The sequence below is a fragment of the Malurus melanocephalus genome, unplaced genomic scaffold (genome assembly GCF_030028575.1).
Source record: "Malurus melanocephalus ecotype Western Australia unplaced genomic scaffold, MMel_1.1 scaffold_44, whole genome shotgun sequence".
Taxonomy (NCBI): domain Eukaryota; kingdom Metazoa; phylum Chordata; class Aves; order Passeriformes; family Maluridae; genus Malurus; species Malurus melanocephalus.
In genome coordinates, this window is record NW_026623276.1 from 3091258 (window position 1) to 3114821 (window position 23564).

At 35.4% G+C, this 23564-nt stretch overlaps 1 protein-coding gene across 1 annotated transcript in view; it reads left to right on the forward strand.

Annotated features, from left to right (window-relative positions):
- RBBP8 (RB binding protein 8, endonuclease) overlaps positions 1 to 23564 on the forward strand; it is a 41682-nt gene that overhangs the window by 6613 nt on the left and 11505 nt on the right. Inside the window, exons 3-13 of the mRNA XM_057364938.1 lie at positions 2482 to 2704; positions 7831 to 7873; positions 10276 to 10371; positions 12424 to 12536; positions 14272 to 14347; positions 17413 to 17582; positions 19006 to 19107; positions 19814 to 19911; positions 20554 to 20681; positions 21607 to 22489; positions 22572 to 22698. Of these exons, the coding sequence (XP_057220921.1) occupies positions 2593 to 2704; positions 7831 to 7873; positions 10276 to 10371; positions 12424 to 12536; positions 14272 to 14347; positions 17413 to 17582; positions 19006 to 19107; positions 19814 to 19911; positions 20554 to 20681; positions 21607 to 22489; positions 22572 to 22698 (1948 nt within the window). The 5' untranslated portion in view covers positions 2482 to 2592. The remainder of the gene's footprint in view (positions 1 to 2481; positions 2705 to 7830; positions 7874 to 10275; positions 10372 to 12423; positions 12537 to 14271; positions 14348 to 17412; positions 17583 to 19005; positions 19108 to 19813; positions 19912 to 20553; positions 20682 to 21606; positions 22490 to 22571; positions 22699 to 23564) is intronic.

The window sequence follows — 23564 nt, forward strand, 5'->3', positions numbered from 1 at the left end:
AGGCGCCCTGTGCTCCCAGACTCCCTCAGGGGCGGTGTTTTGCCGGTGGAAAATTATCAACAGCGATAAGMAGCCTCCGCGCGTTACCGGTGCTGATGGATTGCCGGAGGCACTCACTGATGAAGCCGTGCAGAGCCTTACGGTGCCGGAGGGAGTTGGTTTGTGGAAGAAGAGGGAAATGGACGCTTTCAGATGGTTCTATGAAAGCGTCAGTCGGCGGGATAGCAGCAAAGCAGGACATCCGGCAGAGGGGCTGGCATTGTGCTTCCATCCTCCCCTCAGGCAGCTCCAGTTCTGTCCCTGCCTGCAAGTGYCCGTACATCCAGCTCAGGCGTTTTTTCCCCTAAGGAAAATCTTTTCCCTTTTTTGGGACTGCAGACCAAGCCATCACACTTTTACCCCTGTGCAGCTGCCCAGATCTGTCAAAGGCTCGACTTGAACACTCCTTGCAGGCTCTTTATTTTAAGGGAGATTGAACACCTGTAGGAAGTAATACATAATTTTAGGATCCTGAAGCAGATGAAGCTTGGGAAAATGCATTGCTTCTTTTTTCCTATTTCTAGGCGGTTAACATACTAGTAACTTGCAGGAAGTCTGAGCGGGTTTTGTGCATTTTTTTTCTTGCAGTCATGTTGGGGGGAAAAAAAACCAAAACAAGCACTATGGAGAGCATTTACTGTCTAGAGTCAGATGACCTTTCCGTGGAATTGAGTCATCTGACATACTTAAATCTCAAACAGTAAGTGAAAGCAGGCTTGTGGTTTTCACTGCCCTAGTGCTTGACAGAGAAAAGCTTGATCCTGAAACATCTGTTGAAGGTGCAAAGCAAGAGTGTAAAAGTGATTCCTAATGTCACTAGGCARTTGGTTCCACAAAGTTGGTTTAATGTGACTGCACACCAAGTGGAGTATTTCAGCTGCAAAGATGCAAGCAAATTACTGTTCAACTTCTGTTGAAGAATTGTRGGCATTGCTAATTTTAAAAGGTAATTTTGTTTTCTATTAAGGACTTCTCTGAAGATAACATTTGCTAACTTGAAATTGTATCCTGAAATAGGCACTGAATTTCCTATGGGCAGAGCAGGTTGTGGAGCTGCTGGCTTCATTATTATAACATTACTATAACATATCTTTGTGCTGTAGAAGACATGCAGTTCAAGTATTTCTGTTAAGAATAGTGTTTTGTTCCATTATTTTTATTCCATTGTACATATAGGTAGTCTGAAAAAAAGTGACTTGGTTAAGACAGTGCACAGAGAGATGAGAAAGGAGAGCAGGATCAAAGCCTCCAGGCCCTTCTCTTGATTACTGTCCACTGGACTGAAAATTTTATTGTGGTGAATCTGGGGAACCAGCTAAACCAGCAGCTGCATTCAGATACTCTTAAGTTGTTTGAAGGCTCTCAAGATAGGAAATGCAGCTTCTTGACTAATCACAGATCTTGGATCATCTGAACTATAACTTGTGCTCTCACATTGTTGAGGCGTATTGTTCCTTCCATTTGGCAATACAGGCATGGTGGTTTGCTTGCTCAAGTTGCTAATTTAGGAATAGTACAAAATATTTTTTTTCTCATGGCRTATTATATTACAAAGTCAGCTGATAGCTATGTCCACCTGGTAATGACAGTCCCTGTTCAAAAGGKTTTTTTTTCAGATTGACTGCATAAAAATGGGGAAACTTTAGAATGTCCAGTTTCACACAAAGGGAACTGCAGGGCAGAGATCACAGGAATGTTTCAATACTGAACCTCCAGTGCAAGTAGAAATGAATCTTACCTTTGCTCAGAGCCAGATCTGAGTACCATGCTTCCCCTGTAGTTTGCCTGAGGGCATMATCTCTGTAAGAAATCCTTCAAAACAAGTGAGAATTATGGTTAAGATTATCCTGAGTTTTGTAGGCAGTGGAGCATTTAAGACAGAGCTGTCTGACTTTGATAGTTCTTCTCAAATATCAATGTTTTTGAGATTTATRGATTTTGAAATTACTCTACATTTTTTTTTTCATCAGGGAATGGGAATTGTTTCAATGTAGAATTATGAAGACTTTGAAGGGGTGTGAGCTTTTCTTTGAAAAACGGTGTCATTTGAATACAAGTTTATATAAAGGATGTATAAACACAAATCCATCCCTGATAAAACTTTTGACAAATGCTTTTGCTGGCAGCCAAGTTTTGGCACCATGGCTTACTTTTGGAAAACAGTAATTCTGTTTAACTGTATCTTTAGATAGGAAAAGAAGATAGACTTAAATATTTTAACCTAATTTTAAGTTGATGGCTTTTTACGGAGGAGAAAATTCTGTTAGTTTGTAACTAGCTGCAGGAAAACAGCATCAGCCATGCTTTCAGGTGGCTGTCGGCATAAAAGTACATAGATATATAACCTCAACAAAGATAGACATTAAACTTCATATTTCATCCATGGCTAMAAGTTATACTCTGATTAATTAAAATGTAAGTGTTGTCATTCTGTTGTTGCAGACATACACCTCTCTTCAGAAACAGTAATAACTATGGAATTTAAAATATAAAGTTTGAGAGTGAGCCAGTTCTGCAAGTAAGTCAAAGAAGCTGRGAGCAGAAAAAAGCAAGATGAATGCATCTGGAGGAAGCTGTGGGAGCCCTAGTTCTGCAGAACCTACAGGAGATTTCTTCAAGGAACTGTGGTCCAAACTGAAAGAATGTCATGATAAAGAAGTACAAGGTAAATCATTAAAGTTTGGGTATGTCAGGTTAAAATTAGGGTTTGTCAGTTACCACAGGAAAACTTTGAACCAAAATACTCTACATGGAACTACATAGATTTTTAAGGTCTTAGGTTTTGCAGAAAGTTGGACTGSATGATTACAAATGATCCTTGGACATTGACCACCTAAGCCTGGTTTAACAGGATTAGACTACCAACATGTGTAAATTATTTCCTAGRTCAGTGAAGAGAAAGTAACACAATGTTATGTGAAATCTGTGCTTGCCTACAAAGTATTTATATGTTACTTTACCTTTAATGGATAAGGAGTCAAAATTTCCAAACCATGTTATTAAATGGATTTTTTTCTTTTGCCTAGTTGCTTCAGATGCATTACAATTATTTGCATTGTTTATTTCCCCTAACTTGTGCAAAATCACACTGCAGATTAGTGTTTCTGAAGTGAAAATTATTTCTTCAGATTTTAGTGTTCTAAATTTKCTCAGCAAAATGTATTATGTTTTTATAATATGATTATTCTTACATTATGTGACATTATTGTATGATAACAATTTTGCTACAGATTGGCTGTTAGTGTCCATTTGTTCTTCAGTAATTCAGAAAAGATGAATTATTGCACTTCATGTATTGTTACTGTAATATTGTTTTACAAGGAGTATTCATAAGAGTTTTTTGCTAAAAACATGGCAAAAGTTAACGTTCTGCTCTGCTAATGTAAAGTCACATGATCCATTCTTTTGAATGGAATTATAACAGTATTACACTGTATCTTCTAATAAGCACATCCTTATGCATGAAATAGTATTTATATTAGGGTAGAATAGAATTGGGTGYGTTTTTGTGAATTAAGAGCTTTCGTCATGCAAGAGAATCTTTACCCAGACCATTTCAGTGGCTTTGATTATTTCTACCAGCYTCAAAACAATTTCAGATATGTCCATTTCAGTCCAGTTATACCATCACTCCTTCATTTCAAAAACTCCTGGAGATTTTGTGATTATAGATGTTACATGCCTCCTACTGAAAGTCTTGGTTCAATAATTTGCAGTACTGGGCTGTGACATTTTGTTGTTAATTATTTTTTAAAACCCCGAACAAGCAACCAAGAAGCATATATCAATATGGCAACTGAAAAGRAGAATAAAGCAGACAGTAGCATTTCTTTACATTAACATATGAAATACAATTTTATATTGTGTTCCAAAACACAAAAAAATTAACTTTTTTTTATAATTATTTTTTTAATTGTAGATGGTTCTTTTTGGAGTGGGTGTGATGTCAACCGCAGATAAATGCGGAAGTACTGACAGAATGGGATCTGGCAATCTATGGCATGTCTGAACAACAAAAACTTAAGAAACAAAAAGCTCTGATGTAGAGACGTATGTTAAGTGACCCTTTCTCTAGTTTCTTGGGGTGTGCAGCCCATGATTTTCAAGTTTTGGTTTTCTTTATGCAAGCAAGATACTCTTTAGAATGCATGCAGGGTGTGGCCAGGTAATTTTGCCACCAGGCAGTCTTTTTCATGCCTAGCCCTTTGTCAGTATGTCCCACACTGTGTTAGGTAAAATTAGGTCTTCCATGATAACATCAAAGGCATGCCTGAAGGATAGTTAATTTTTTCAGAAGGTGGGGATCCTCTTATAGAAAATGGTACTGGAAGATATTTTAGAAACATCAAACRCAGACTTGCCTAGACTTTGCTGGTTTCTGAAGTCTATAAATAAGAATTAAAATTGACTCATGAGTTTCCAATCTGAATGTCAGCAAAAATTATTTTAAAGGTGGTGGAAAGTGGATTGAGGGGAAGTTAGTAGTTGTTGGAAAAGCTTTTTGCATGTACAATGTACTAAACACTGAAATGGTGGAATTCTTTTTATTAAAAATCCATKAAAAGTAGGATTTATGACACATGAACTTGATATGGTCAGACATGTTATGCAAGTTATATGTATAGAATGCAGACTGAAGAATATTTTAAACTCATGCAATTTGAAAAGGATTTTATTGAATTTTGATATTATTATATTGTAAAGAGTATGTTTTTCCACCATTATGTAAAGAAATCCAGCTTATTCCTTTAAACTGGTCACTCAAAAAATTCCCAATTTTGGCATTCTTCATACAAAATAGCTACTTTTTAACTTAAATTCATTATGAGACAGTGGGTAGGACACATACATCCCAGTTTCCAAAGATGCTGGATTTGGTCAGTTTTATTTGACTTTTCATGGAATTCAGAAGTGCTCAGCAACTCAGAATGACGGTTATTAAAACTATTTGCTTTTATTTCCTTTCTGTAGAATGTGTGRGATACTTGCATAATGCCCCCAAAATTCAAAGGAATTTAATAATGCTTTTTATAAACCGATTGATTTCTACAGGTGTTAATTCTTACCTCTGGCTTGAAATCATAATGCATGCTGCATGAAGCAGATGCCTCTGCACGTGGATCTTAGCAAGATGGTTTCTGAAGATTAATTAAAATCTAAAGCTCTGTACTAAAAATATGTATCAGCATAGAAATGTGAGCAGTGGTTTTTGTACAAGAAWTAGCCTAGTTTCTTACAATTACTGCTTACTTCTGAAAAGCAGACTATATCAACAGAGAAAAAGCTGTAGTCATAGAAGCAGAGAAACTTATGAGAAAACCAATCTCATTGATAGATTGCTGTAGGAARGGAAATGGCTGGAAGTTCCTCAAAAGAAAATAATTATAGAAAACAGARCTGGAAGGGATTTTAGAAGGTCATCTAGTCCATCTCTGTACCCTTAAGGTAGGATTATGTCTGCGTCATTGCTGACAGGAGTTTGTCCAACCTGTTTCAAGAAATCTGCAGTGGTAAAGATTCTGCAGTCTTCCCAGGCACTGTCAGTTTTAAGGAAGTGCATTTAATGCATTTGAAAATTCATCAGAAGAGAAATTAATTGAAATGTTATAGCTATGTAGTCTAATCAAGTAGCAAATTTCATAAAATAGTCTTGTGTGTTTAAAAATTTTGTGTAATGATATTTTAAAGAAGGCCGCCATTGCTTTAATAGGTGTAGAGTGTCATTTACTAATGCACTTTAGGACCTTTAGGTAATGTAGATTTATAGTCTACAGCTTGTCTATTCCATAGAAATATTGTGCGAAATATAAAATTCAATTGGGAAGGGACATGGTGTAGTTCCMCATACTTTTATATGCTCACTATGTTAAATAAGGAAACCTGAAAAARCAAAGCTCCTTAAATGAGCATGCTTAAAAACTCTAAATGCTCTGGAAAAGCAAAAGGAAGAGACTACAACAGATGTAGWAATTCAATGCTCTTGGATAGATGTAACAGATTGGTTTCCTGCCTTCTCATTGCAGTCATTTGAACTAAGAAAAAATGCAASCTTTAAGTAACTAGTTTAGTTCCTCCTGAATTCAGGTGAGAGGGGAGATAGTGTTACCTGTAGCACAGTACTGGGCCTTTTGAGCCCTGCCTCTTCAATTGGTTGCTCAGGTTGCCAAAGTTACAATCCTAAATACTTGCTGAACAGACTACCTGTTCATACAGGAGATGCATTGTTGTGCAGCTTCATTCCTTCCGATGGGYGTGGAGCAGCTTTAAAGCAAGCTTTATAGGGGTTCTAATTGCAAATGCCTAATTGACTTGATGAATAGCAACTACTTAAAAAAATAAACCCTCTTTCTTGCTGATGTGCATGATCGAACATAACATCTCACAGGTGCTGAACACTTGGAGATAAAAGAAATTTTGCTATATATCCTAAGAATTTTTTAAGTAGTCTGTCTGCATTTTTGTCTCATTGTCTCACTGGCATCTTGTAGCAAGCATGGGTTCACTGCAYCTGTGGCTGGCTTGACATCTTATGTGGCCTGAAGAGTAAACCTTATCAAGCAAGTAGTTTTCCCCTTAGAGGTCTTCCTAGTTGAGTGTGGTAGGGAAGAAAAAAAAAYCTTTTAGCTGCCTTAACCTACATTTTCTATAGTAGGATGTAATATCARTTATGTATTTAGGCTTAAATTCAAAATAGTCTGAAGTTTTCTTACTAATGTACTGRTTTTATAAGTTTATCCTACTATTCTAAATGCATAATGCTTTTTGCAAGAGAGCTTGCAAGGTATCTAATGTTCAACTTGAAGCTGGTAACAACCTTTCATAGTTAGGAGAAAATAATTGTGTTAGGAAAAAATTATGTTATTTTCTGATGTGATAGGAAGATTTCCATTGGATTTTTATTTAAGAAATTATTCTATCGTTGGGGTCTGATTATTTCTGACTGTTTACTTGGAATAGGAATGGCCGCCTTGTGTGAGTAGTATAACATAAATTTCCATAGTACTGTGTCCCGCTTGTTAAGTTGTGCTGTACTTAAATATCTTCTTGCCTCTATGCACATACAAATGCASCCAAGACCTTGCAAGCAGATTGGCTGGACAGTGTTCTGTCCCCTGGGCTGCCATCTGGCCACTCATGGTGAGAACATCAGTTSTATTTGCAAACCTTTCTACTTCTGCACAGAATATACAGTTAGGAGTGTGGAACTCTTAGTGGGAGAAGGGCCACAGATGAAATATCATTCCTCAATTCACCTTCAGATCTTCCAAAGAAGTTTTAACTGAGAAAGTCTGGTAGCAGATCTCCAATGAAGGGTGATGTCCTTCCGTGCTTTAAACTATGAATCACTTCCTTTTTTTATGTTTCTCTTATACACTGTAATGCATTTCTCAGTTCAGTGATTGGATGCTTCGTTTCTAGTGTAGTATTATGGATTTATGTGCACACAGAATTTATGCTACTTAGGTGGGCATAGTCAGTGAAAATATATTGACAGTGCTGGCTCTTCATGTGTGGTTATTTTACAAAGGTATTATTAGACCTSTTCAAGTGGAAATCTGTGTGTTTAAGAAGCCCTTATTTCCTGGAGATCATGATGACTATATTTGTTTTCATGATCCTGTAGAACACACGCAAAAAGTCCAGAATGAACCATCTTGTCTCAAGATTAGTGATATTTTTTACCTCTCTTTGCAGATGTCAGTGGCAAAAGGAGAGTTAATCTATTATTTCACTTATTTTTTTTTTAAATCAGAATTCTATAACATGTATTTTCTTCTTTCTACTTTGCAGGCTTACAGCTGAAAATATCTAAGTTGAAAAAGGAAAGATGYTTGTAAGTACTCATCCTAATGATATAATTTATTAAAGGAGAGTCAATTAATTGCATTAACGAGCTGCAATTCTTTTAAGATCTATTAATGGATTCTTCCTTTAGACATGCATAAAACTGCTCACTTTTRTAATTCAGCTGAAGTCATCTGAAGATGTATGGAGTTCTTTACAGGGTGTGTTATTTGTTAAGTATAATTTATAAATTAAGTAGTCACTCATTTGTAATCTGAAATGATGAAATTATCTCTTGCTGTTGTTGTTAGCCTCATGCATCATAAGTTACATGCTTCCATGTTCTGGAATCTTAAATTGATCCATCAGTTTTCTAGATAAAAAAAATATTGTCGGTGCTGTGGCTGAACAAATACCAAATAGGGTAATCATTGTTGGAATCTTTCTTACCACACTGTAGATAGGGAACTGTTACATAGGAGGTCTTGTTCTCCTTGCTGCATGTGAATATGGTTTAGTATTTCAAACTTGGYAATCAGCTGACAATGAGCACCTTATTTTGTATTCCGCTCCAGCATTGGAGCTAATGACTTTTAAACTGCAGGTCAGAGACCAGCCATTATGCAGTGCCTTCATAGCCAAACATGTCTGGCACGGTTATCRGGTGTACTGGAATTTTAAGGAAAAAACCCAACCAACAGCCTAATTCCTCCAGTTATTTTACTATCCTCATGGGACATTTTGCAGAGTTTAGGTAGAAGGCATGTAGTATTAGTGTACATTAATGATTTATTTATTTATTTATTTATTTATTTATTTATTTATTTATTTATTGCAAATAGCATAATGCCATAGAATGACTTAGAGCTAACTAGAGAAGATTTTGTCAATTTGCTATTTTAGACCTCCCTGCATAAACAGAAAAAATTAAGAGATTTTTTGTGGCTTCTTTTTATTGGAGCTGGTTTTCTAATGTCCTAAACATCAGGAAAATACAGCCTRCTTTTGTCAGACTTCAAATTTTGCTGTGTCCTAGCTGTACTTGGTTATTGAACTGAGGTAACAGAACTTTGACACATTGTCCTCCCCAAATAAAAGAACAGGTCATTAATGGTCGCTCATGCTGATTTGCATGAAACTGTTTTATAGGTTGGATATGCAGTTGGAATGGCCTATGTTGGTCTGTGTGGTAGTACAGAAAAATAAAGCATCTCAACTTAAATTTCCGAATTAATGTATTTGTGATTGCACACTGTAGAAGCTTCCAGCCACTCTATGACCCATGATTGCAAGTTTCTTGTATAACTGTAATGCCAGCAATATGAAAATGTGTTTGACTAAACATATGTTCAAGGGATAGTGCCAATTTTAAAGTATGTTTGTGTAAAAGAACTGTATCAACAAGTTATTAAATGTTTTCATTTCCAGGTGTGTATGTGTGTGCTTAACAGCTTTTCATTTTTCCACWAATATTCTTCAGGCACACTGAAAACAAACTGCTTTCATGGATATATACACAAAGGATTCCATGGTAAAATGAAGAGCTGGGAATTTCTCAGAAGTTATTCATTGTTGTGTTACACAGAWTCAGTTGCTTAGCTTTAACTGCAAGTTTATTTCATTGGAGAAAATAATTGTGTGCTTGTCACTCCTACCTTCTTTGCATCTTGAAGAGGTGTTGTGATCTGATAATAAAAGTGAAAGGGAGCTCTTTTTAGGAGCTAAGGAAAAGCAGTAACATTAACTTCCCAGTTTTAGGAAGCTCTTTTTAGGAGGACATATTATTTGTTAATTAATTTGTTCTGTCTTTTAGAGAAGGTATTTTCCCCAGGATCATCTGTTTCTGGGGGTTTTGGAAAGAGACATCTTTTCTCTTTATTCGTATTTTGGGAGTATATGCTCTATAGATGATGAAAATTTCTTCTTGAGGAAGTAAACCTCTAATAGATCTAAAGACTTTCCMGAGATTTTCAAACTTGGTGTGGTTYCCCACACTGCAGAATTCACTCACTGCTAAGATAAGACCAAAATGACCTGTTTGTGAAAGCTTCAATTAGATGCCCAAAGGTTTTGCAGCACAGTAACATGTAAGAAAACTTGGAGTGTAGGTATATGGAGTATATGTTTTCTGAAGTTCTTGCTTGAACATTATTCGCTTTTATGTCTTGACTGTCACAAATTGTAATTTTCACCTGATCAAAAATCAGATTTACYAACAGAAGATCACCTGTATTATGAATTAGAARCTAGCTGCATCTTTYCTAACTCYRWCATTTCTAAATTATTATTCATCAGAAACACTTGCTTCATTTATCTTTGGCTTAATAATTGTGCTGATGATAATCACATTTCCCAAGGATATGAAGGAAACATGCCAGAGAGAACTCTCCAGTRAAAAACTCATAGCTGCAATTTAAAGCTACAACTAACTTTTTCTCTATTTCATTTTAGGGATGCAGAGAGGCTTGAAGAATTCTATACCAARAACCAACAGCTCAGAGAACAGCAAAAAGCACTTCATGACACTATCAAGGTTTTAGAAGACAGGTGAAGTAGTGTCTTCTAGCTTTTGAGTTTGCTGTGTTTCACTCTTAACAGAGTAGATCTGGATACTTGTACAAGTTGAGTTTATTGTGTTTTGGTGTGGGATTATTTATTGGTTTATTTTTTTACTAAACCAGTCCTTTTCTAATGCAATCCAAATAGTGTCTTATACAGAAAGGTGTAGAATTTGCATTGCTCTGACTGGAGGACAGTCACTAAGTATATAACATGTATTTTTCTCATATATCTAATTAAATATAAAATTAGTAATGAATATAAATAAATAATGATTTTTGTTATTTTTTTATTTTCAAAGTGCTTAGTTTTGTTTAGTTCAGCTATGATCAATCGAAGTTAAGATAAAGCAATCTGGGAGGCAAACAGACATTTTAAGATGCATTCTTTTGTATCCATCTTTGTAGAGTTAAATTTTATATTGATCAAGATGTAATATAAGTACAAATCCAAAAGGCTGTAATATGTTGTGAAATTAATGAAATAATTCACTAGGAAATGTTTCAGATTTGAGGGGGTCTTTTTTACCAATTGTGTGTTTTACCTAAATTTAATCACAAGTTCCATCTTTTACCTTCTTTTGGAGTTAGGTGTTCYCCTTGCCTTTTGAGTCATTCTATCTTTATCTTACTTGTTTTTGTTTAATCTGCTACAGCAAAACAAAATCAATAGACATGAAATTACAGTGCATTTTTTCATCTTTAAAAACTAGACTTGTTTTGGAAAGTGTGTGTTGAATTTGCTGTTAATAGGCTCTTGGAAGCTTTCTGGGAACAGGAGATCATTACATAGTACATGATTTTCCCACATTCCTGTGCTACCTCAAATTTTAGAGCTGTCATACTCTTCCTTTCCATTCAACTTCATTTCTCTGTGAATTTGTATCAATGCAGGTAATAAACTTTCATACCATGTGACATTCACAGTGTGGATTGACTTTTCTAATTCTTTGGCAGATGAATTACTCACATTATGGAAAACAAAAGGAATACTTCAAGTGATTTAATACAAGGAGATTACTGTGTTTATTACACATTCAGATAAGCTAATATGAAGAGGCATTTCAGTATTTTACTCTTTCCATAATTCCACAATWTTAAAATACCAGTAAACCAGTATGGCTTTTACTTGTGATATTCAACTGTGAAATTGGAAACTTCATAGTTTGTTTTGTTGGGTTTTTTAGCACTTGATGTAGTAGCAGCAGCAATGTAGAACTCTTGACTAACTGGTTTCTTATTTAGCAGGCAAAGGAGACTCTGGTTTTCACTTTCGTAATACTGTTAGTTTTTTCTATGTACCAGAAATAAATGCATTCCATTTATCATCTGTAAAATGAACACATATTTCATTGCATGAATGAATGTGTCAGGTAATATGGATTGATTGTAACAAGTTGTATTCTGATCATGGATGTGTTTTAAACAGCTGATTGGAGACATTAGAGACAGTGGAGTCAATGCCATGCATGAACTTTTGGATCCATTTCTAATTATTGGTGCTTAGATAATGATAAAGGGTTTCACATTTGCTTGGCGATAGTTACCGAGTGAACTTATTATTTGTTCTTCTTATTTGATTCTTTTGCTTAATGACAGTACATTCCCTTCTTAGATGAARCAGTACTTSTRTTTACTGAAATKATTTGCTTATTWKTATTTTCTTGAATRAAATTCACTTAAAATGAATGGTGAATTGTGTCTGACAATATTCTTAGTAGGACATTTCACTAAGGCTTTCAGGCCAGGCAGGGTGTAGCATGTTTCACTTTATTAAATAAAGCAATGCATGTTGTTTTAGAAGGATCCAGTACCTATAATCATTTATGCAAATGTTAGTGCACATAGTATTAGATCGTTCAGAAATCTTGAAACATTGGTATGTGAATGTATAAAACCACAGTACTTAGTGGTGTTCTGCATAGCTGTCAGAAATCTTCTGGTTTTCAATGTTCAAAAGGTTTGTTAAACATTGGTTTCTGCTTCATGCATGGGAATATTTTTTTAACAGAGGAACCTTTTTCTCTTAATTTTGTTGTAGATTAAGAGCAGGATTATGTGATCGTTGTGCTGTAACCGAAGAACATATGAGAAAGAAGCAGCAAGAGTTTGAAAATATCCGGCAGCAGAATCTCAAACTTATTACTGAGCTTAGTGAGTTTCAACCCTAAGTCTGAAGACAAAACATGCTATTTTGTAAACTAGTTCTTCAGTAATTCATGTAACTTGATATAATTTATATGTAGTGTGTTTAGTAAGCTCAAGAAAATCAGTCGGGGGATACTTAACTCTGCAGTCTGAAAATACGTAACATGCCAGTGACTAGTCATTTGACCCACCTTCTTAGATTGAAGTGCTGATATTAAAAGTGAACTGACGTGGAAAATTTTGCASTGTAAAGTAGCTACTTTAGATAAAATGTTACTGCTTCTGTTTATTCCTACAACTAGAATGATTGCCTGCTTTCCTAAGAAAACCCTGACTTCARAGGAACTGTTGATTGCAAAGTCTCAAGTTCAGACAAGTGTGGGTCCAGCTTGTGTCCTGTAGTTAGTTGGTCTTGGACTTTAACTGCAGAAGACCCAGAATTGTCACATAACCAAGTGAGGCCACAGAAAAAATAGCTTTACACCTGGCAGCTTTTAGCCAGCTCATTTTGAAATCAAGAAATAGAACATATGAGRCAAATTAAACTGTTTGTTCTAGGTGGTACACAAGCAGGACACAAATATGTTCATAAAGAGAGTTTGGAAAGATTGGTTGTATAAAGTGCAGAATAATGCAGTATTTTAAAATKATAATGGTGTCTTTACCATTAATTATTTTGCATCATTTGGTTGTCTTCCTTGATCAAGAACAAGCAGACATTCGGTRAGATTTGAAATATGGGAAATGCTAGACAAAAAGTATCTTTTCAGTACTTAATTAAATTATGGAAATATGTGTGCTAATACAAAATGCATCAGTGTTTCAAGGACTTCTAATATTGGGAATTTATATAAAAATATTCTGAATTCTGAATTTAATGATGAACAACAAACAGGGTRCATCCAATTTTTAATAAAGCTCTGTACTCTAAAAATCAAGCTGACACCTAGTAGGTACAAATWTTCTTGAACCATCTGACACAGAAGTAGGCTCCCATGGGTTTGGGTTGAAATCTATGTAACAATGAAAAAGACCAGTTGAGGAATTTAGAGGTAAAAAAAGACAACACCAAAATAAGAACAAGAACATAAAAATCAAAGTGAACAGAAAAGTTGGGAGCWATCACTACTTTAGTTTGAGCCAGCATGGGAAAAAGGCTGCATGGTGATGCAGTAAGTTTGTGTGAAGTAAAGACAGGTTGAGCTGGAAATTAGGAAAAGTAAAATCAAAAAGTTCTGGGTAGGCTTTCTTGGTTTCCAAAATACTTCAGTGATTTTAAAGAAATTACTGCCTTTTTTATTCCTTCTTTCCAACTGGTTGTTTACTTTCATGACTAAAACCARATTCTAGTTGCTTTAGCCTAAGGAGGCAATTTTGTCCATGGAGACAAGTGAGTAAGTCACTCATCTTCACAACACACTCACCTTTACACACATACCTCTACATACATACACCTCACAATGCTTTACATACACTCGCTTGTRTGTGCATGGACAAAAGTAATTAATGRTTGTRTAGAACTAACATTGTGATAYAGTAATTGTGCCACCTTTGCCTCTTCTAACACATCATTTGACAACTTTTTTAATTACTAGCTTGAAACTTCATTTTTGTAAGCCATAAAGAAGGTGTATGGTAYTACATTTTACCATTAGTTCTGTTTTCTTAAAGGACCTGACAAGATTATGATGTTGACATGTGTGCAYTGATTTTTTTCTCTTTTTTTCCCTATAAATTTCAGTGAATGAAAAAAACAACTTACAGGATGAGAATAAAAAGTTAACTGAACAGTTCCAGCAATTACAGAAGGAGCTAGAGTAAGTTTTGGATTGTTCTAGATATTGCCCCATTCCTCAGTAGAAATGTCTGGGAATATAAATATCAGCTTTTAAGTCTTTAAAATTTGTTTCCTCTTTTCTGATAGACTGTGAAAAGATAGCTTAGTGCCGCTAACAACATTGGTCCAGTTTCTTTCTATTGTGCAGATTTTTGTTTTCTTTTAACTGCATGCATCTTTTTTAAATTGGAAGAAGTAAATTTATCATAGAAATTTTGCTTGACTTCTGATCACAGCGTACAGCAAAGTCTTATGTCTCATATTTTTATTCCTCAGTTGCCTCTTTACCAATTGTTTCCCCCTAGGCTAAGACTTCAGAAAGTAGTTACTTAAACCGTCAAAAAGTCCCAGGATCTTGCAATACATTGCAAAAATAAACTTACTGTAATTTTGCAATTTTAAAAGAAAAAAACCACAGTAAAATTTGAAAACAAAACATAAACATAATGAGCTACAAATTGACTGTCACATTTTAATCTGATGAGTTAGAATGTGCCATCTAATGTTGTGGTGATTATGTGAATATGGTGTACTGTGCAAGGCAGAAGTAGTGTTCATTTCTTCTTGGGTTTGACATCATCTGAACCCTATCTCACTTTTTTTTTTTTTTTTTTTTTTTTTTGCCAATCTGTGACTTAGTTGTGTAGAAGCCTGTGAGAAATGGGACAGGATGTGTGGACTTGATATGGAAGGTTTTTTAATGCATGTGATTTTTTTTCTTGTCTGTGTCAGAATTCAACTTTGATAGAGGAGTGAAAAAAGTAGAGTTCTGTTCAGAATTATTGTGGTCCTATTCCTTTGTATTTCTTGATTTCTCTCACATCTTTGTATCTAATTGTCCTTTCTTTTTCTGTATGCATTTATTCTTCTCAGAATAGCACACATTCTGATCCCAGCTTCCAGTAAAAACCAGTGTAGCAAAGCTGACAGTGACCAATGTAACACTAAATTACTTGCTCTGYGTGTTAGGTGATCATTCAAATGAGTGCGGAGTTGAGTGGATATGCAGTAGTTTAAGGATGGTGCTGCTGTTTTTAATACAGCTGCATTTKGTTGTTTTGGTTGAGCTATAGTCATGGTACTTTATTTAGATTTAGCAACTTAGGTCAATATAGTATCACATTGTAGGTGCAAAGTAGCAGATTGTTTCTAATGCATGATATGAAATCAGAGTTTTGCAGTCTTCTGTATTTTATAACCAAGTTAAAATACTAGGAATAAAAATCTGAGAATTCTCCCTAAAAGTGAAATCAGTGAAATGGTAGAAGAACTGTATTACCTGATCATTTATCACATTAGGATTTATTCATGGATGGAAACAGCAAAGAAATTTCTGGAAAAACCTCTTCTGGGGTCTCAGATAATTCCATGATTCAGAAATTATTTATGATGTACAATATGTGTGACAGCTGCTTCATTTGATGTTTTTTTTTCTGTGATCATTTGTAGGAACTACCTTTTGGTTTACACGTAAGGTGCAGAAAAATACTGCACTTTTCAGTTGGTTAATCSGTCATAAAAGTTCACATGTGCCAGTAAATTCAAAGAGAACTGTAACAGCTAACTTAAATTTGCAAAGTAAATGGATGAATATATTGCTCTGCTGTATATTTTGATTTGTTTCATAAGATGATGCTGGTAGRTAATGGAGTTGCCCAGTGCTTTCTTTGTAAATGGGCTAGAAAAGAGTAATTGGAAAATTATACAATGGGATTCGTCAGGACTTGAGAACATCAGTCCATCAGTGTTTGCCATTAAGTGTTCAAAGTTAGTAGTGATAAAAAGCCTAACTGCAAAAATGCTTTTTGTTTCAAGCCAGACAGCTTTTTATAGTTTTCCGTTACCTTATTTTATGTAAGATCTTGTGGTTCAATTCAACGCAAGCAAAAATTTATCGGTATTTCCTCTTCTTCCCTTAGATCAAAACAATATATCCTTCTTTTTATATTTAAGGAATTATCTTTTGGCCTATGTTTTCTCTTGAGAATTGTAAGGGAATGTGCAACTGCGAGAAGATGACCAAACAGGCTGAGTTAGATTTCCATGTGCTTTTCTTTTACTGCCTCTTCCATTTCTCATTGCCACCACCATAGGGCAGATTGCTTCATGTGAAGTTCTAAACAAACCATTTAAGCGCAAAGATCCAAAATTAGTGCTTTTTTTTGTTGTTATTCCCTCACTATATCTAGACWGAGGTTTTGGAGAGAAAAGATGTAGTTACTTGTTACACTGATTTCTATATACTGACTCTCCAAGAGGCTACTAGAGCGGACAGTGTGAGAGAAAGTAAACTTCATAACTCATCTTGTGTTTTACATAATTTGTTTTATATGCTTTTGACGTTATTCCCTGAAGACCTTTTTCAGCTGAATTAGAGGTAACATCCAATGCTTTGGACAGGGACTGCACAGTGTTGTTCATTACTATTTAAAATTGTCCAAAAGCTTTTGTTTTGTATTTAAGCCAGTATTTCCAGACCACTGAGTATATTCTGAATTGGAAGGGACCCACAAGGATCATCTAGTCCAACTCTGAAGTGATTGGCCCATCCTGGGATTGAACCCCCAATCTGTGTTATCCGGCACCATGCTGTAACCAGCTCAGCCAATCTCAGGGTCATAAATTGTCATGATATACAGGAATTTCCATACAGGAGGAGAGATACTAATTCACCCATTTTGGCATTGTCTTGTTAAAGAAGCRCCTGCTTCAGAGAACAAGCTGCAACCTCTACAGTACCTAGTTTCTTCCAGGAAAATGGTCTTCCATAGTGCAGTATTTGTATGTAGGCTACAAATGTGAAGAGCTAGGRTTGTATGCTGTTCCTCGGACTTGATGGAGTAATGGTTAATTTTTTGTTAGATGTATCTAAAAACTGGGATGTATTTAGAAATTTTTTTACAGTGTAATGTTGTTGAGGTGGCTGTATTTTTTAAATTGTTGCTTTCTTGATCCATGTGGCTGTCAGCAAGTCCTTCTTGCTGAAATGAAAACTCTTCATCTTGCCAATTTGGGTTTTATTTGATTACCTGATTTGATCTCCAGGGAGCAAAAGCAGCAAGCATTGCTGGTAGAAGAAGGAGTCATTCCAGATTCTCCAGTTCTGACTTCTTCATTTTCTGTGGTTAATCGTATGAGAAGAAAAAAAGAGAAYAGACATGTCCGATACACAGAACATACATCCCCAGATTTGGAACTTAGGGAAAGCAGCAGTGGTAAGAGTATTTTATTTACCTTTTTTTAAATTATCTTAAAGGCCAAAGAGAAAGATGATATATAAACTTGATTGCAAAGGCAAAATATAAAAAAAAAATCTAAAATCTAAAATAAGAAACTTGTGCGTTTATTTGATTTGTCTTTTCTCTTTTTGAGAGATAATGATGAGTCCAGGGAAAAATGTCTTTAGCAGTAACTGTTACATCAGTGATACATACTCAGAACTTAACTCAATCTTGTACTTTTATTCATTCACATGCRCATGCAAGTGTAACAGTTTTCCAGCCTATATGTCTCCCGTAAGTGCAAATTGGCTGGAAAAGCATCTGGTCACGTTTGACTGGTGCATGCAGCGATGTCACCATCTAGCGGAGAATGAAACAAATGTTTTCCCACGTTCTGAGATTATTCTGCAACCAAAGTAATTTACCGAAACTGGGAGATATCTACATGATCTCTCTTTTTCTGTATTCACYGTTTGCATTTGTTTTGTGTCTTAAGTTCAAAAGTATTGTGTGCATTTGAYTTCCAGACTTCATTTTGTAATGTCATAGAAATAACTTTAAGTGTTTTAACTACAAAAAGTATTTCTGTGAAATAAGGAACTTTGTATTTTATTGATACACAGGAATTATCATAATCCACGTTAATTTATTTTGTGGCATTAAAAAAAAGATGTTTTAGATAATATATGAATACATTTAAATATTAGTCTTGACTAAAAGCCTTTTTCCTAGAATAAAAATAGGGTAACTATGGGAGGGAAAGAGTAGATTACTTACCCATGCCCTTTATGTTGCATTTGAAATTATTAGTGCTGTGAAAAGTTTTTTCTTACTAAGCATACCTATTCCTCACCATTTTCTGAATTAAAAAATGGAGCTACTAAACAAATCTGTGGTGTAATATATAAGAAATGTGTAAATACCTATCATAGTTAATGGCTGGAAAAAGCTGGTTGTCAAGGCAGAAAGGACTACATGGCATATGTTGCTCATAATTCAGATCTCAGGTTTTTCACCTTTTTATTACCTTAGCTGATGGAAAACATTATTACTTTGGATGATTTATTTACTCTTCAGTAGTTTYGTTGCCCTATTAACAGGTCAAATACAGCTTGAATACATTTTTATGTGATCAGTATAGATGGTGATGTAATTTTGTGTTAGTATGGTTTTAGGGCTGACTGGCTGAGATCATATTTGTGAGAGAAAGGTTTAATACAAAATGTTTAGGATTTTTTTCTTTTTATTTTAACATATCACTATGACAAATCATCAGGTGTGCTTAGATTGCTGGATCTACTGAAATAGTAAAACTCACATTCAAGTGCTTTTAAGATCAGGGTCATTATCTGTATCTACACAACATTATCACAACAGGATACCCAGTTTCACCATGTGAAAATGTTTCTGCATCTAGAGTTTGGGAAAATTCCACTCTTTTCCACACAAGTGAACGCTCACCAGGGAGAAGAGATACTAGTGGCAGACACCTGTGATCCACAACTGTCCCCTGTGTCAAGTAAGTGTATTAATAGATTTAGTTCTAATTCCATTCAAAATAAGGCAAAAATGTTATACAACTGAACATTCATGTCTTTAACCTTTCTTCAACAAAKAAACCTAGTAAAGTGCAAACCTTTTTAAACTCCTTCATGACTATGAGAATCACTATAGAATCATTCATACAAATCAGGATTATGGTGGTTGCAGTTCATGTACTTTCCAATTTTATTGTCTTCTCCAAGTTTAATGTACTGAGTMTTGTTAAACCCCTCAAAGAAGGGCAATTCATTTATTTGCTTTCCTAATAAAAACACATGAAAAAATACGGTGACTGTCACCTAGGATGTATGCAATGCAAGCATTTTACTGTAAATATACATTATCTCTGTTCTACATGCTTTTATCAGACTACTTGATAAAAGTAGTCCCTTGCCCTGGACTGGAAGTGTGAAAAGCAGCTTTAACTTTGACTTTTAATTTTGAGCATCTGTATTCAAACTGGACACATATTTCTTTGTCCTAATACAGTAGTTTGCTCTCATTAGAAATTCTTTTGCCCCCCATCRTCACTTACCCCTTCCAGACATGATTTTTATCTGACGCAAATCAAACTATTTCCATAAATGCCAGTTTTAATTTGTGATCTTTTTAATTCTTACCATCTCTGTGAGTTGACTATAATGTGTTTGTAACTTACTGTGATCTTCCTTCTACTCACAAAGATAAACCTACYGTGGGAGGATACCCTGTTCCAAAGCCATCTTTTAATTTGGCTGCAGTTGTCGCAGAAACAATTGGACTTGGTGTTGAAGAGGAATCTGTAAGTATTCCCAAATTTCTTACATAACTAGCTTTTGGGCCCAGTTATTTTCAAAAACGGTATTTTTCTCTTTTGAATTAAAATTGCAAAAGTATTCTGAGTTCAGTAAGCTCACTTTGTTTTGCTTTTGCTTGTTCATTCCTGAATTGCTTTAGCAAGAAGAGAGACAACTGTGCTGACCAGTCTGGGGGTTGAGGAGGAGAGTAGGGACGTGGTTTCTGCTGTGTATACAACTTCGAAGTTTTATTAGTACAATGATCTAAATCCTTGGGTCTGCCAAACTCYCTTTGAGCAGTAATCAAGCCTAAGACACTGAAAAAGATTTCTTGTCARTGTGACTGGTTGGTGACTCAGGTTAGATTATCTGATATTTTTGACTGGTAACTACCATGAAAATTACATTATGCAGAATATTTTTGTGTCCATGCATTTGAATGTTGAATCTTTTCAATTTCCATAAGATTTCTTTAAAGATGCTGGTCAAAATTTCATCTCTTTTGGCTTTTATTRTTTTTCAGAGTTTTGACTGTTTTGATTTAAATGGATTTTCAGAGTATTTATGTGTCAACTGAGCATACTTCTAATTTTAATTCCARTATCTTCTCATGTTTCTTTTCTTTGTTTTCCTTCACCACTTACAAGGAATCCCAGAGTGTACTGAATCTTCCCCTCACTAATACAATTATGGGCCAGGTCCCAGAGAGCATGCAGTCTGAAGACTCRAGGAAACATCCAGCTTCTGAATCAAGAAATGATGACAACAATTTAGGGTGTGTTTCCACTCAGTTATATTGATAATGTTTTAAGCAGSCTTATAGAAGTTGTGGTTTTTGTAGAATTTCAAACCTTGCAGCATTTTGCTTTAAAGGTATAGACATGGAAATAAMTACTTTCGTATCAGAGGGGTTTCTTTTAAATAAATAACATTAAAAGCAAAGAAACTGATAGAATGCARAACTGTGGACTTTGACTTAATTCACAAACTTATGATTTGGGCTTCTTGTGTACACAGTCCCTCCTTTCCTAACTTATTATTATTACAAGGTATCTTCTGAGGCCCATAACCCTGTGGATAGTGGGCCTGGAGCTGAAATGCCRAAAGAATCATATTGCTCTGATTAGGTGTCAAACCAATTGACTGCTGCCCTACCCACTCTCCTCAGGATATTATCATCTAAGTTGAAATTCTTTTGGGCTCTGTTTGTCATCTTGAATGTATGTTTTATTGATGACAGATTTAAAAACAGTACCTGAAAGGAGCTTGCACTTTTTTCCTTCACTTGCAGAAGCTTTGAGAACAGATTTTAAGATCTATACAAGAGCCTAAATATTGCAGCCATTCTCCCTTTCTTCCCTTTCATTGCACTGAAAGGTAGGKAGTCCTTAGAYAGAAGTGATACTTAGGCAGRTTTAACTCTGTCCTTGATTCTCAAKTGAATGTGGAACAGAATTTCACACCATACACCCAAAATGAAGGACAAGATCTGTGTTTTGTTTGCCTTTTACAGCTCTAAGTGCAACAGTACTTATCCCTAGAATAGGATAATTTTTTTCTTTTTTTTTTCAGTTAATAATAGCAGCTCACACAGCTTTAAAGTGGATCAGCAATAGGAAAGGTTTTTTTTTTTTTTAATTGCTTTGTCTCCTCCCATCTTCTGTACACCAGAAAAATATCTCATGTCTCATTATATTCAGTATTTCAGATCCATCTCATAACACTCCACCACATGATGGCTGGGATTCTCAGGTAGCTTCTCCTGTTTTTGGCGCTGCTAGCAGTATCAAGAGCAACTCAAGTACAGGTCATGCTCCTTGTATTTTAGATTCAGGATTGAAGCCTCATCTCAAAACCAACCTCTTCAACAATCCATCCAGTTCCAGATCTCATAAAAGCAGGTCAAAATCTGAAGATGTTGCTTTTGTTGCACCGCTGAATCTTGGAACAGAAATCAACTCGGTTATCAGCCAGACCTCTGTCCACAGACAAATGGTTGTGAAAAAGAATAGTAATGAGGCTGTAACCTGTGTTGGAAACACCTGCACAGCTAAAAATGAGGTGATCAAGAGTGATTTCCTTCTCATATACCAGAAGCAGCTYGAAGGCAGGTGTGCTAAGAGAAAGAAAACTGAAGATGATCATGCAGTTGGGTGTGAGAAAACATCATTCAACAAAGAGAACTCTGTATCCTTTCGATCCAATRTTCAGCAGATGAATGGGGAACATACAATTGATAAGCCCTTGGATCTGTCTGATCGCTTCTCTGGAGTTCGTGGTCAAGAAAAAAAACAAGGAAATGAGGAGACATGTAAAAATAGACTGAAACAGGTGACTCTGCATGACATTTTTTCACACATAGGGAAGACCATTCCTGAAGGTTCATCTGTTCAAAATGCYAGCAATGAGAGCTGTTTGTTTGTCAGAGATTTACAAGAGGAATCCTATGTACAAGAGGCAATGCTGGGAAAAACATTCCCTGATAAGAAAAACCAGATCCAAATGAAAGAAGAAGTTCCTCCCTTCAARTTTGCACCACTGCCAAGTTCTGCAGAGACAGAGGAACTTTTTGATAATGTAAAGGTATGCTTTTCTGGTTTTTTCTTCTCCTTTGAAGTATTACATTTAAGTTTTGGGAAATAGTAAAATTGCAATATGTTGTTAGGTTGCCAGTGGCCATGTACCAAATAGAAAGAAAACAAGGACAGGACATGGAGAATCTGAACCAGCATCTGTACTTCAGCCAAATCCTTGTAGACTATCAAAAAGTAAAGCACAGCAGAATGAGCAAGGTAACTTGATGAAAATGTTTCTTTTACTGCTTCCCTAYCCCCTTAGCCTGTGCTCTGGTTCAACAGAATTTTTCACATCTTTATTTCTTCCCTTTGTTCTGCTTGTAACTCAGTCACATTCTATTTGGGATTTCTCAAGATCCCCCYAGCATTTACAGTCTGTATCTTCCTGGGATTTTTTTGCCACTGTATAATAAATATGTCATTGATAATCAGGTATATACTCAACAGGAATTTTGTTGTTTCTTGTTTGTTTAGTATTGTTATTTGTTGCAGTGTAATAATAAATAAAATCCCATGAAGTTTGAGTTTAAGCTATCTACATCAAATACTTGAAAACTGTACTCAAGCATAAGTATCTTATTAATATTTTTCATTATTCTTAATGATCTGTCAAATAAATTYGTACTGTTAGTGATAATGAATACAGGTTGCCATACACTCATTCTAGAACTTGTGTCTTCTTTCCTCTCAAGTGCTCCCAGTTGGAAAACTAATTTTTTAAAACTCTGATTACAGAATCAAAGCTTTTGTACTCCTTATCCGATCTGCTACACTGCATACTTTGTTTAGAAATACTTGCATTATGAATTTRAGAGATGCTTGTCAGTAGTTGGTGTGGCCGTTTAGGTTGGAAYCTAAATATTCCCCTCAGAGATAAATCAAGAGGCATCTTGGGAAAAACAACCAAATGCTTTTGTACTCTTTTCTTAGACCTGACATTTGTACTGTCATTCATCTACTGTCACTAGTGAACCACCAGGCAGCCCCTGGACCTGTTGTTTGTGAGCAGAGAAGGAYTGGTAGTTGAATTGATAGTTGGGGGTCATCTTGAGAATGGCAATCACAGAACAGCAGTTTTCAAT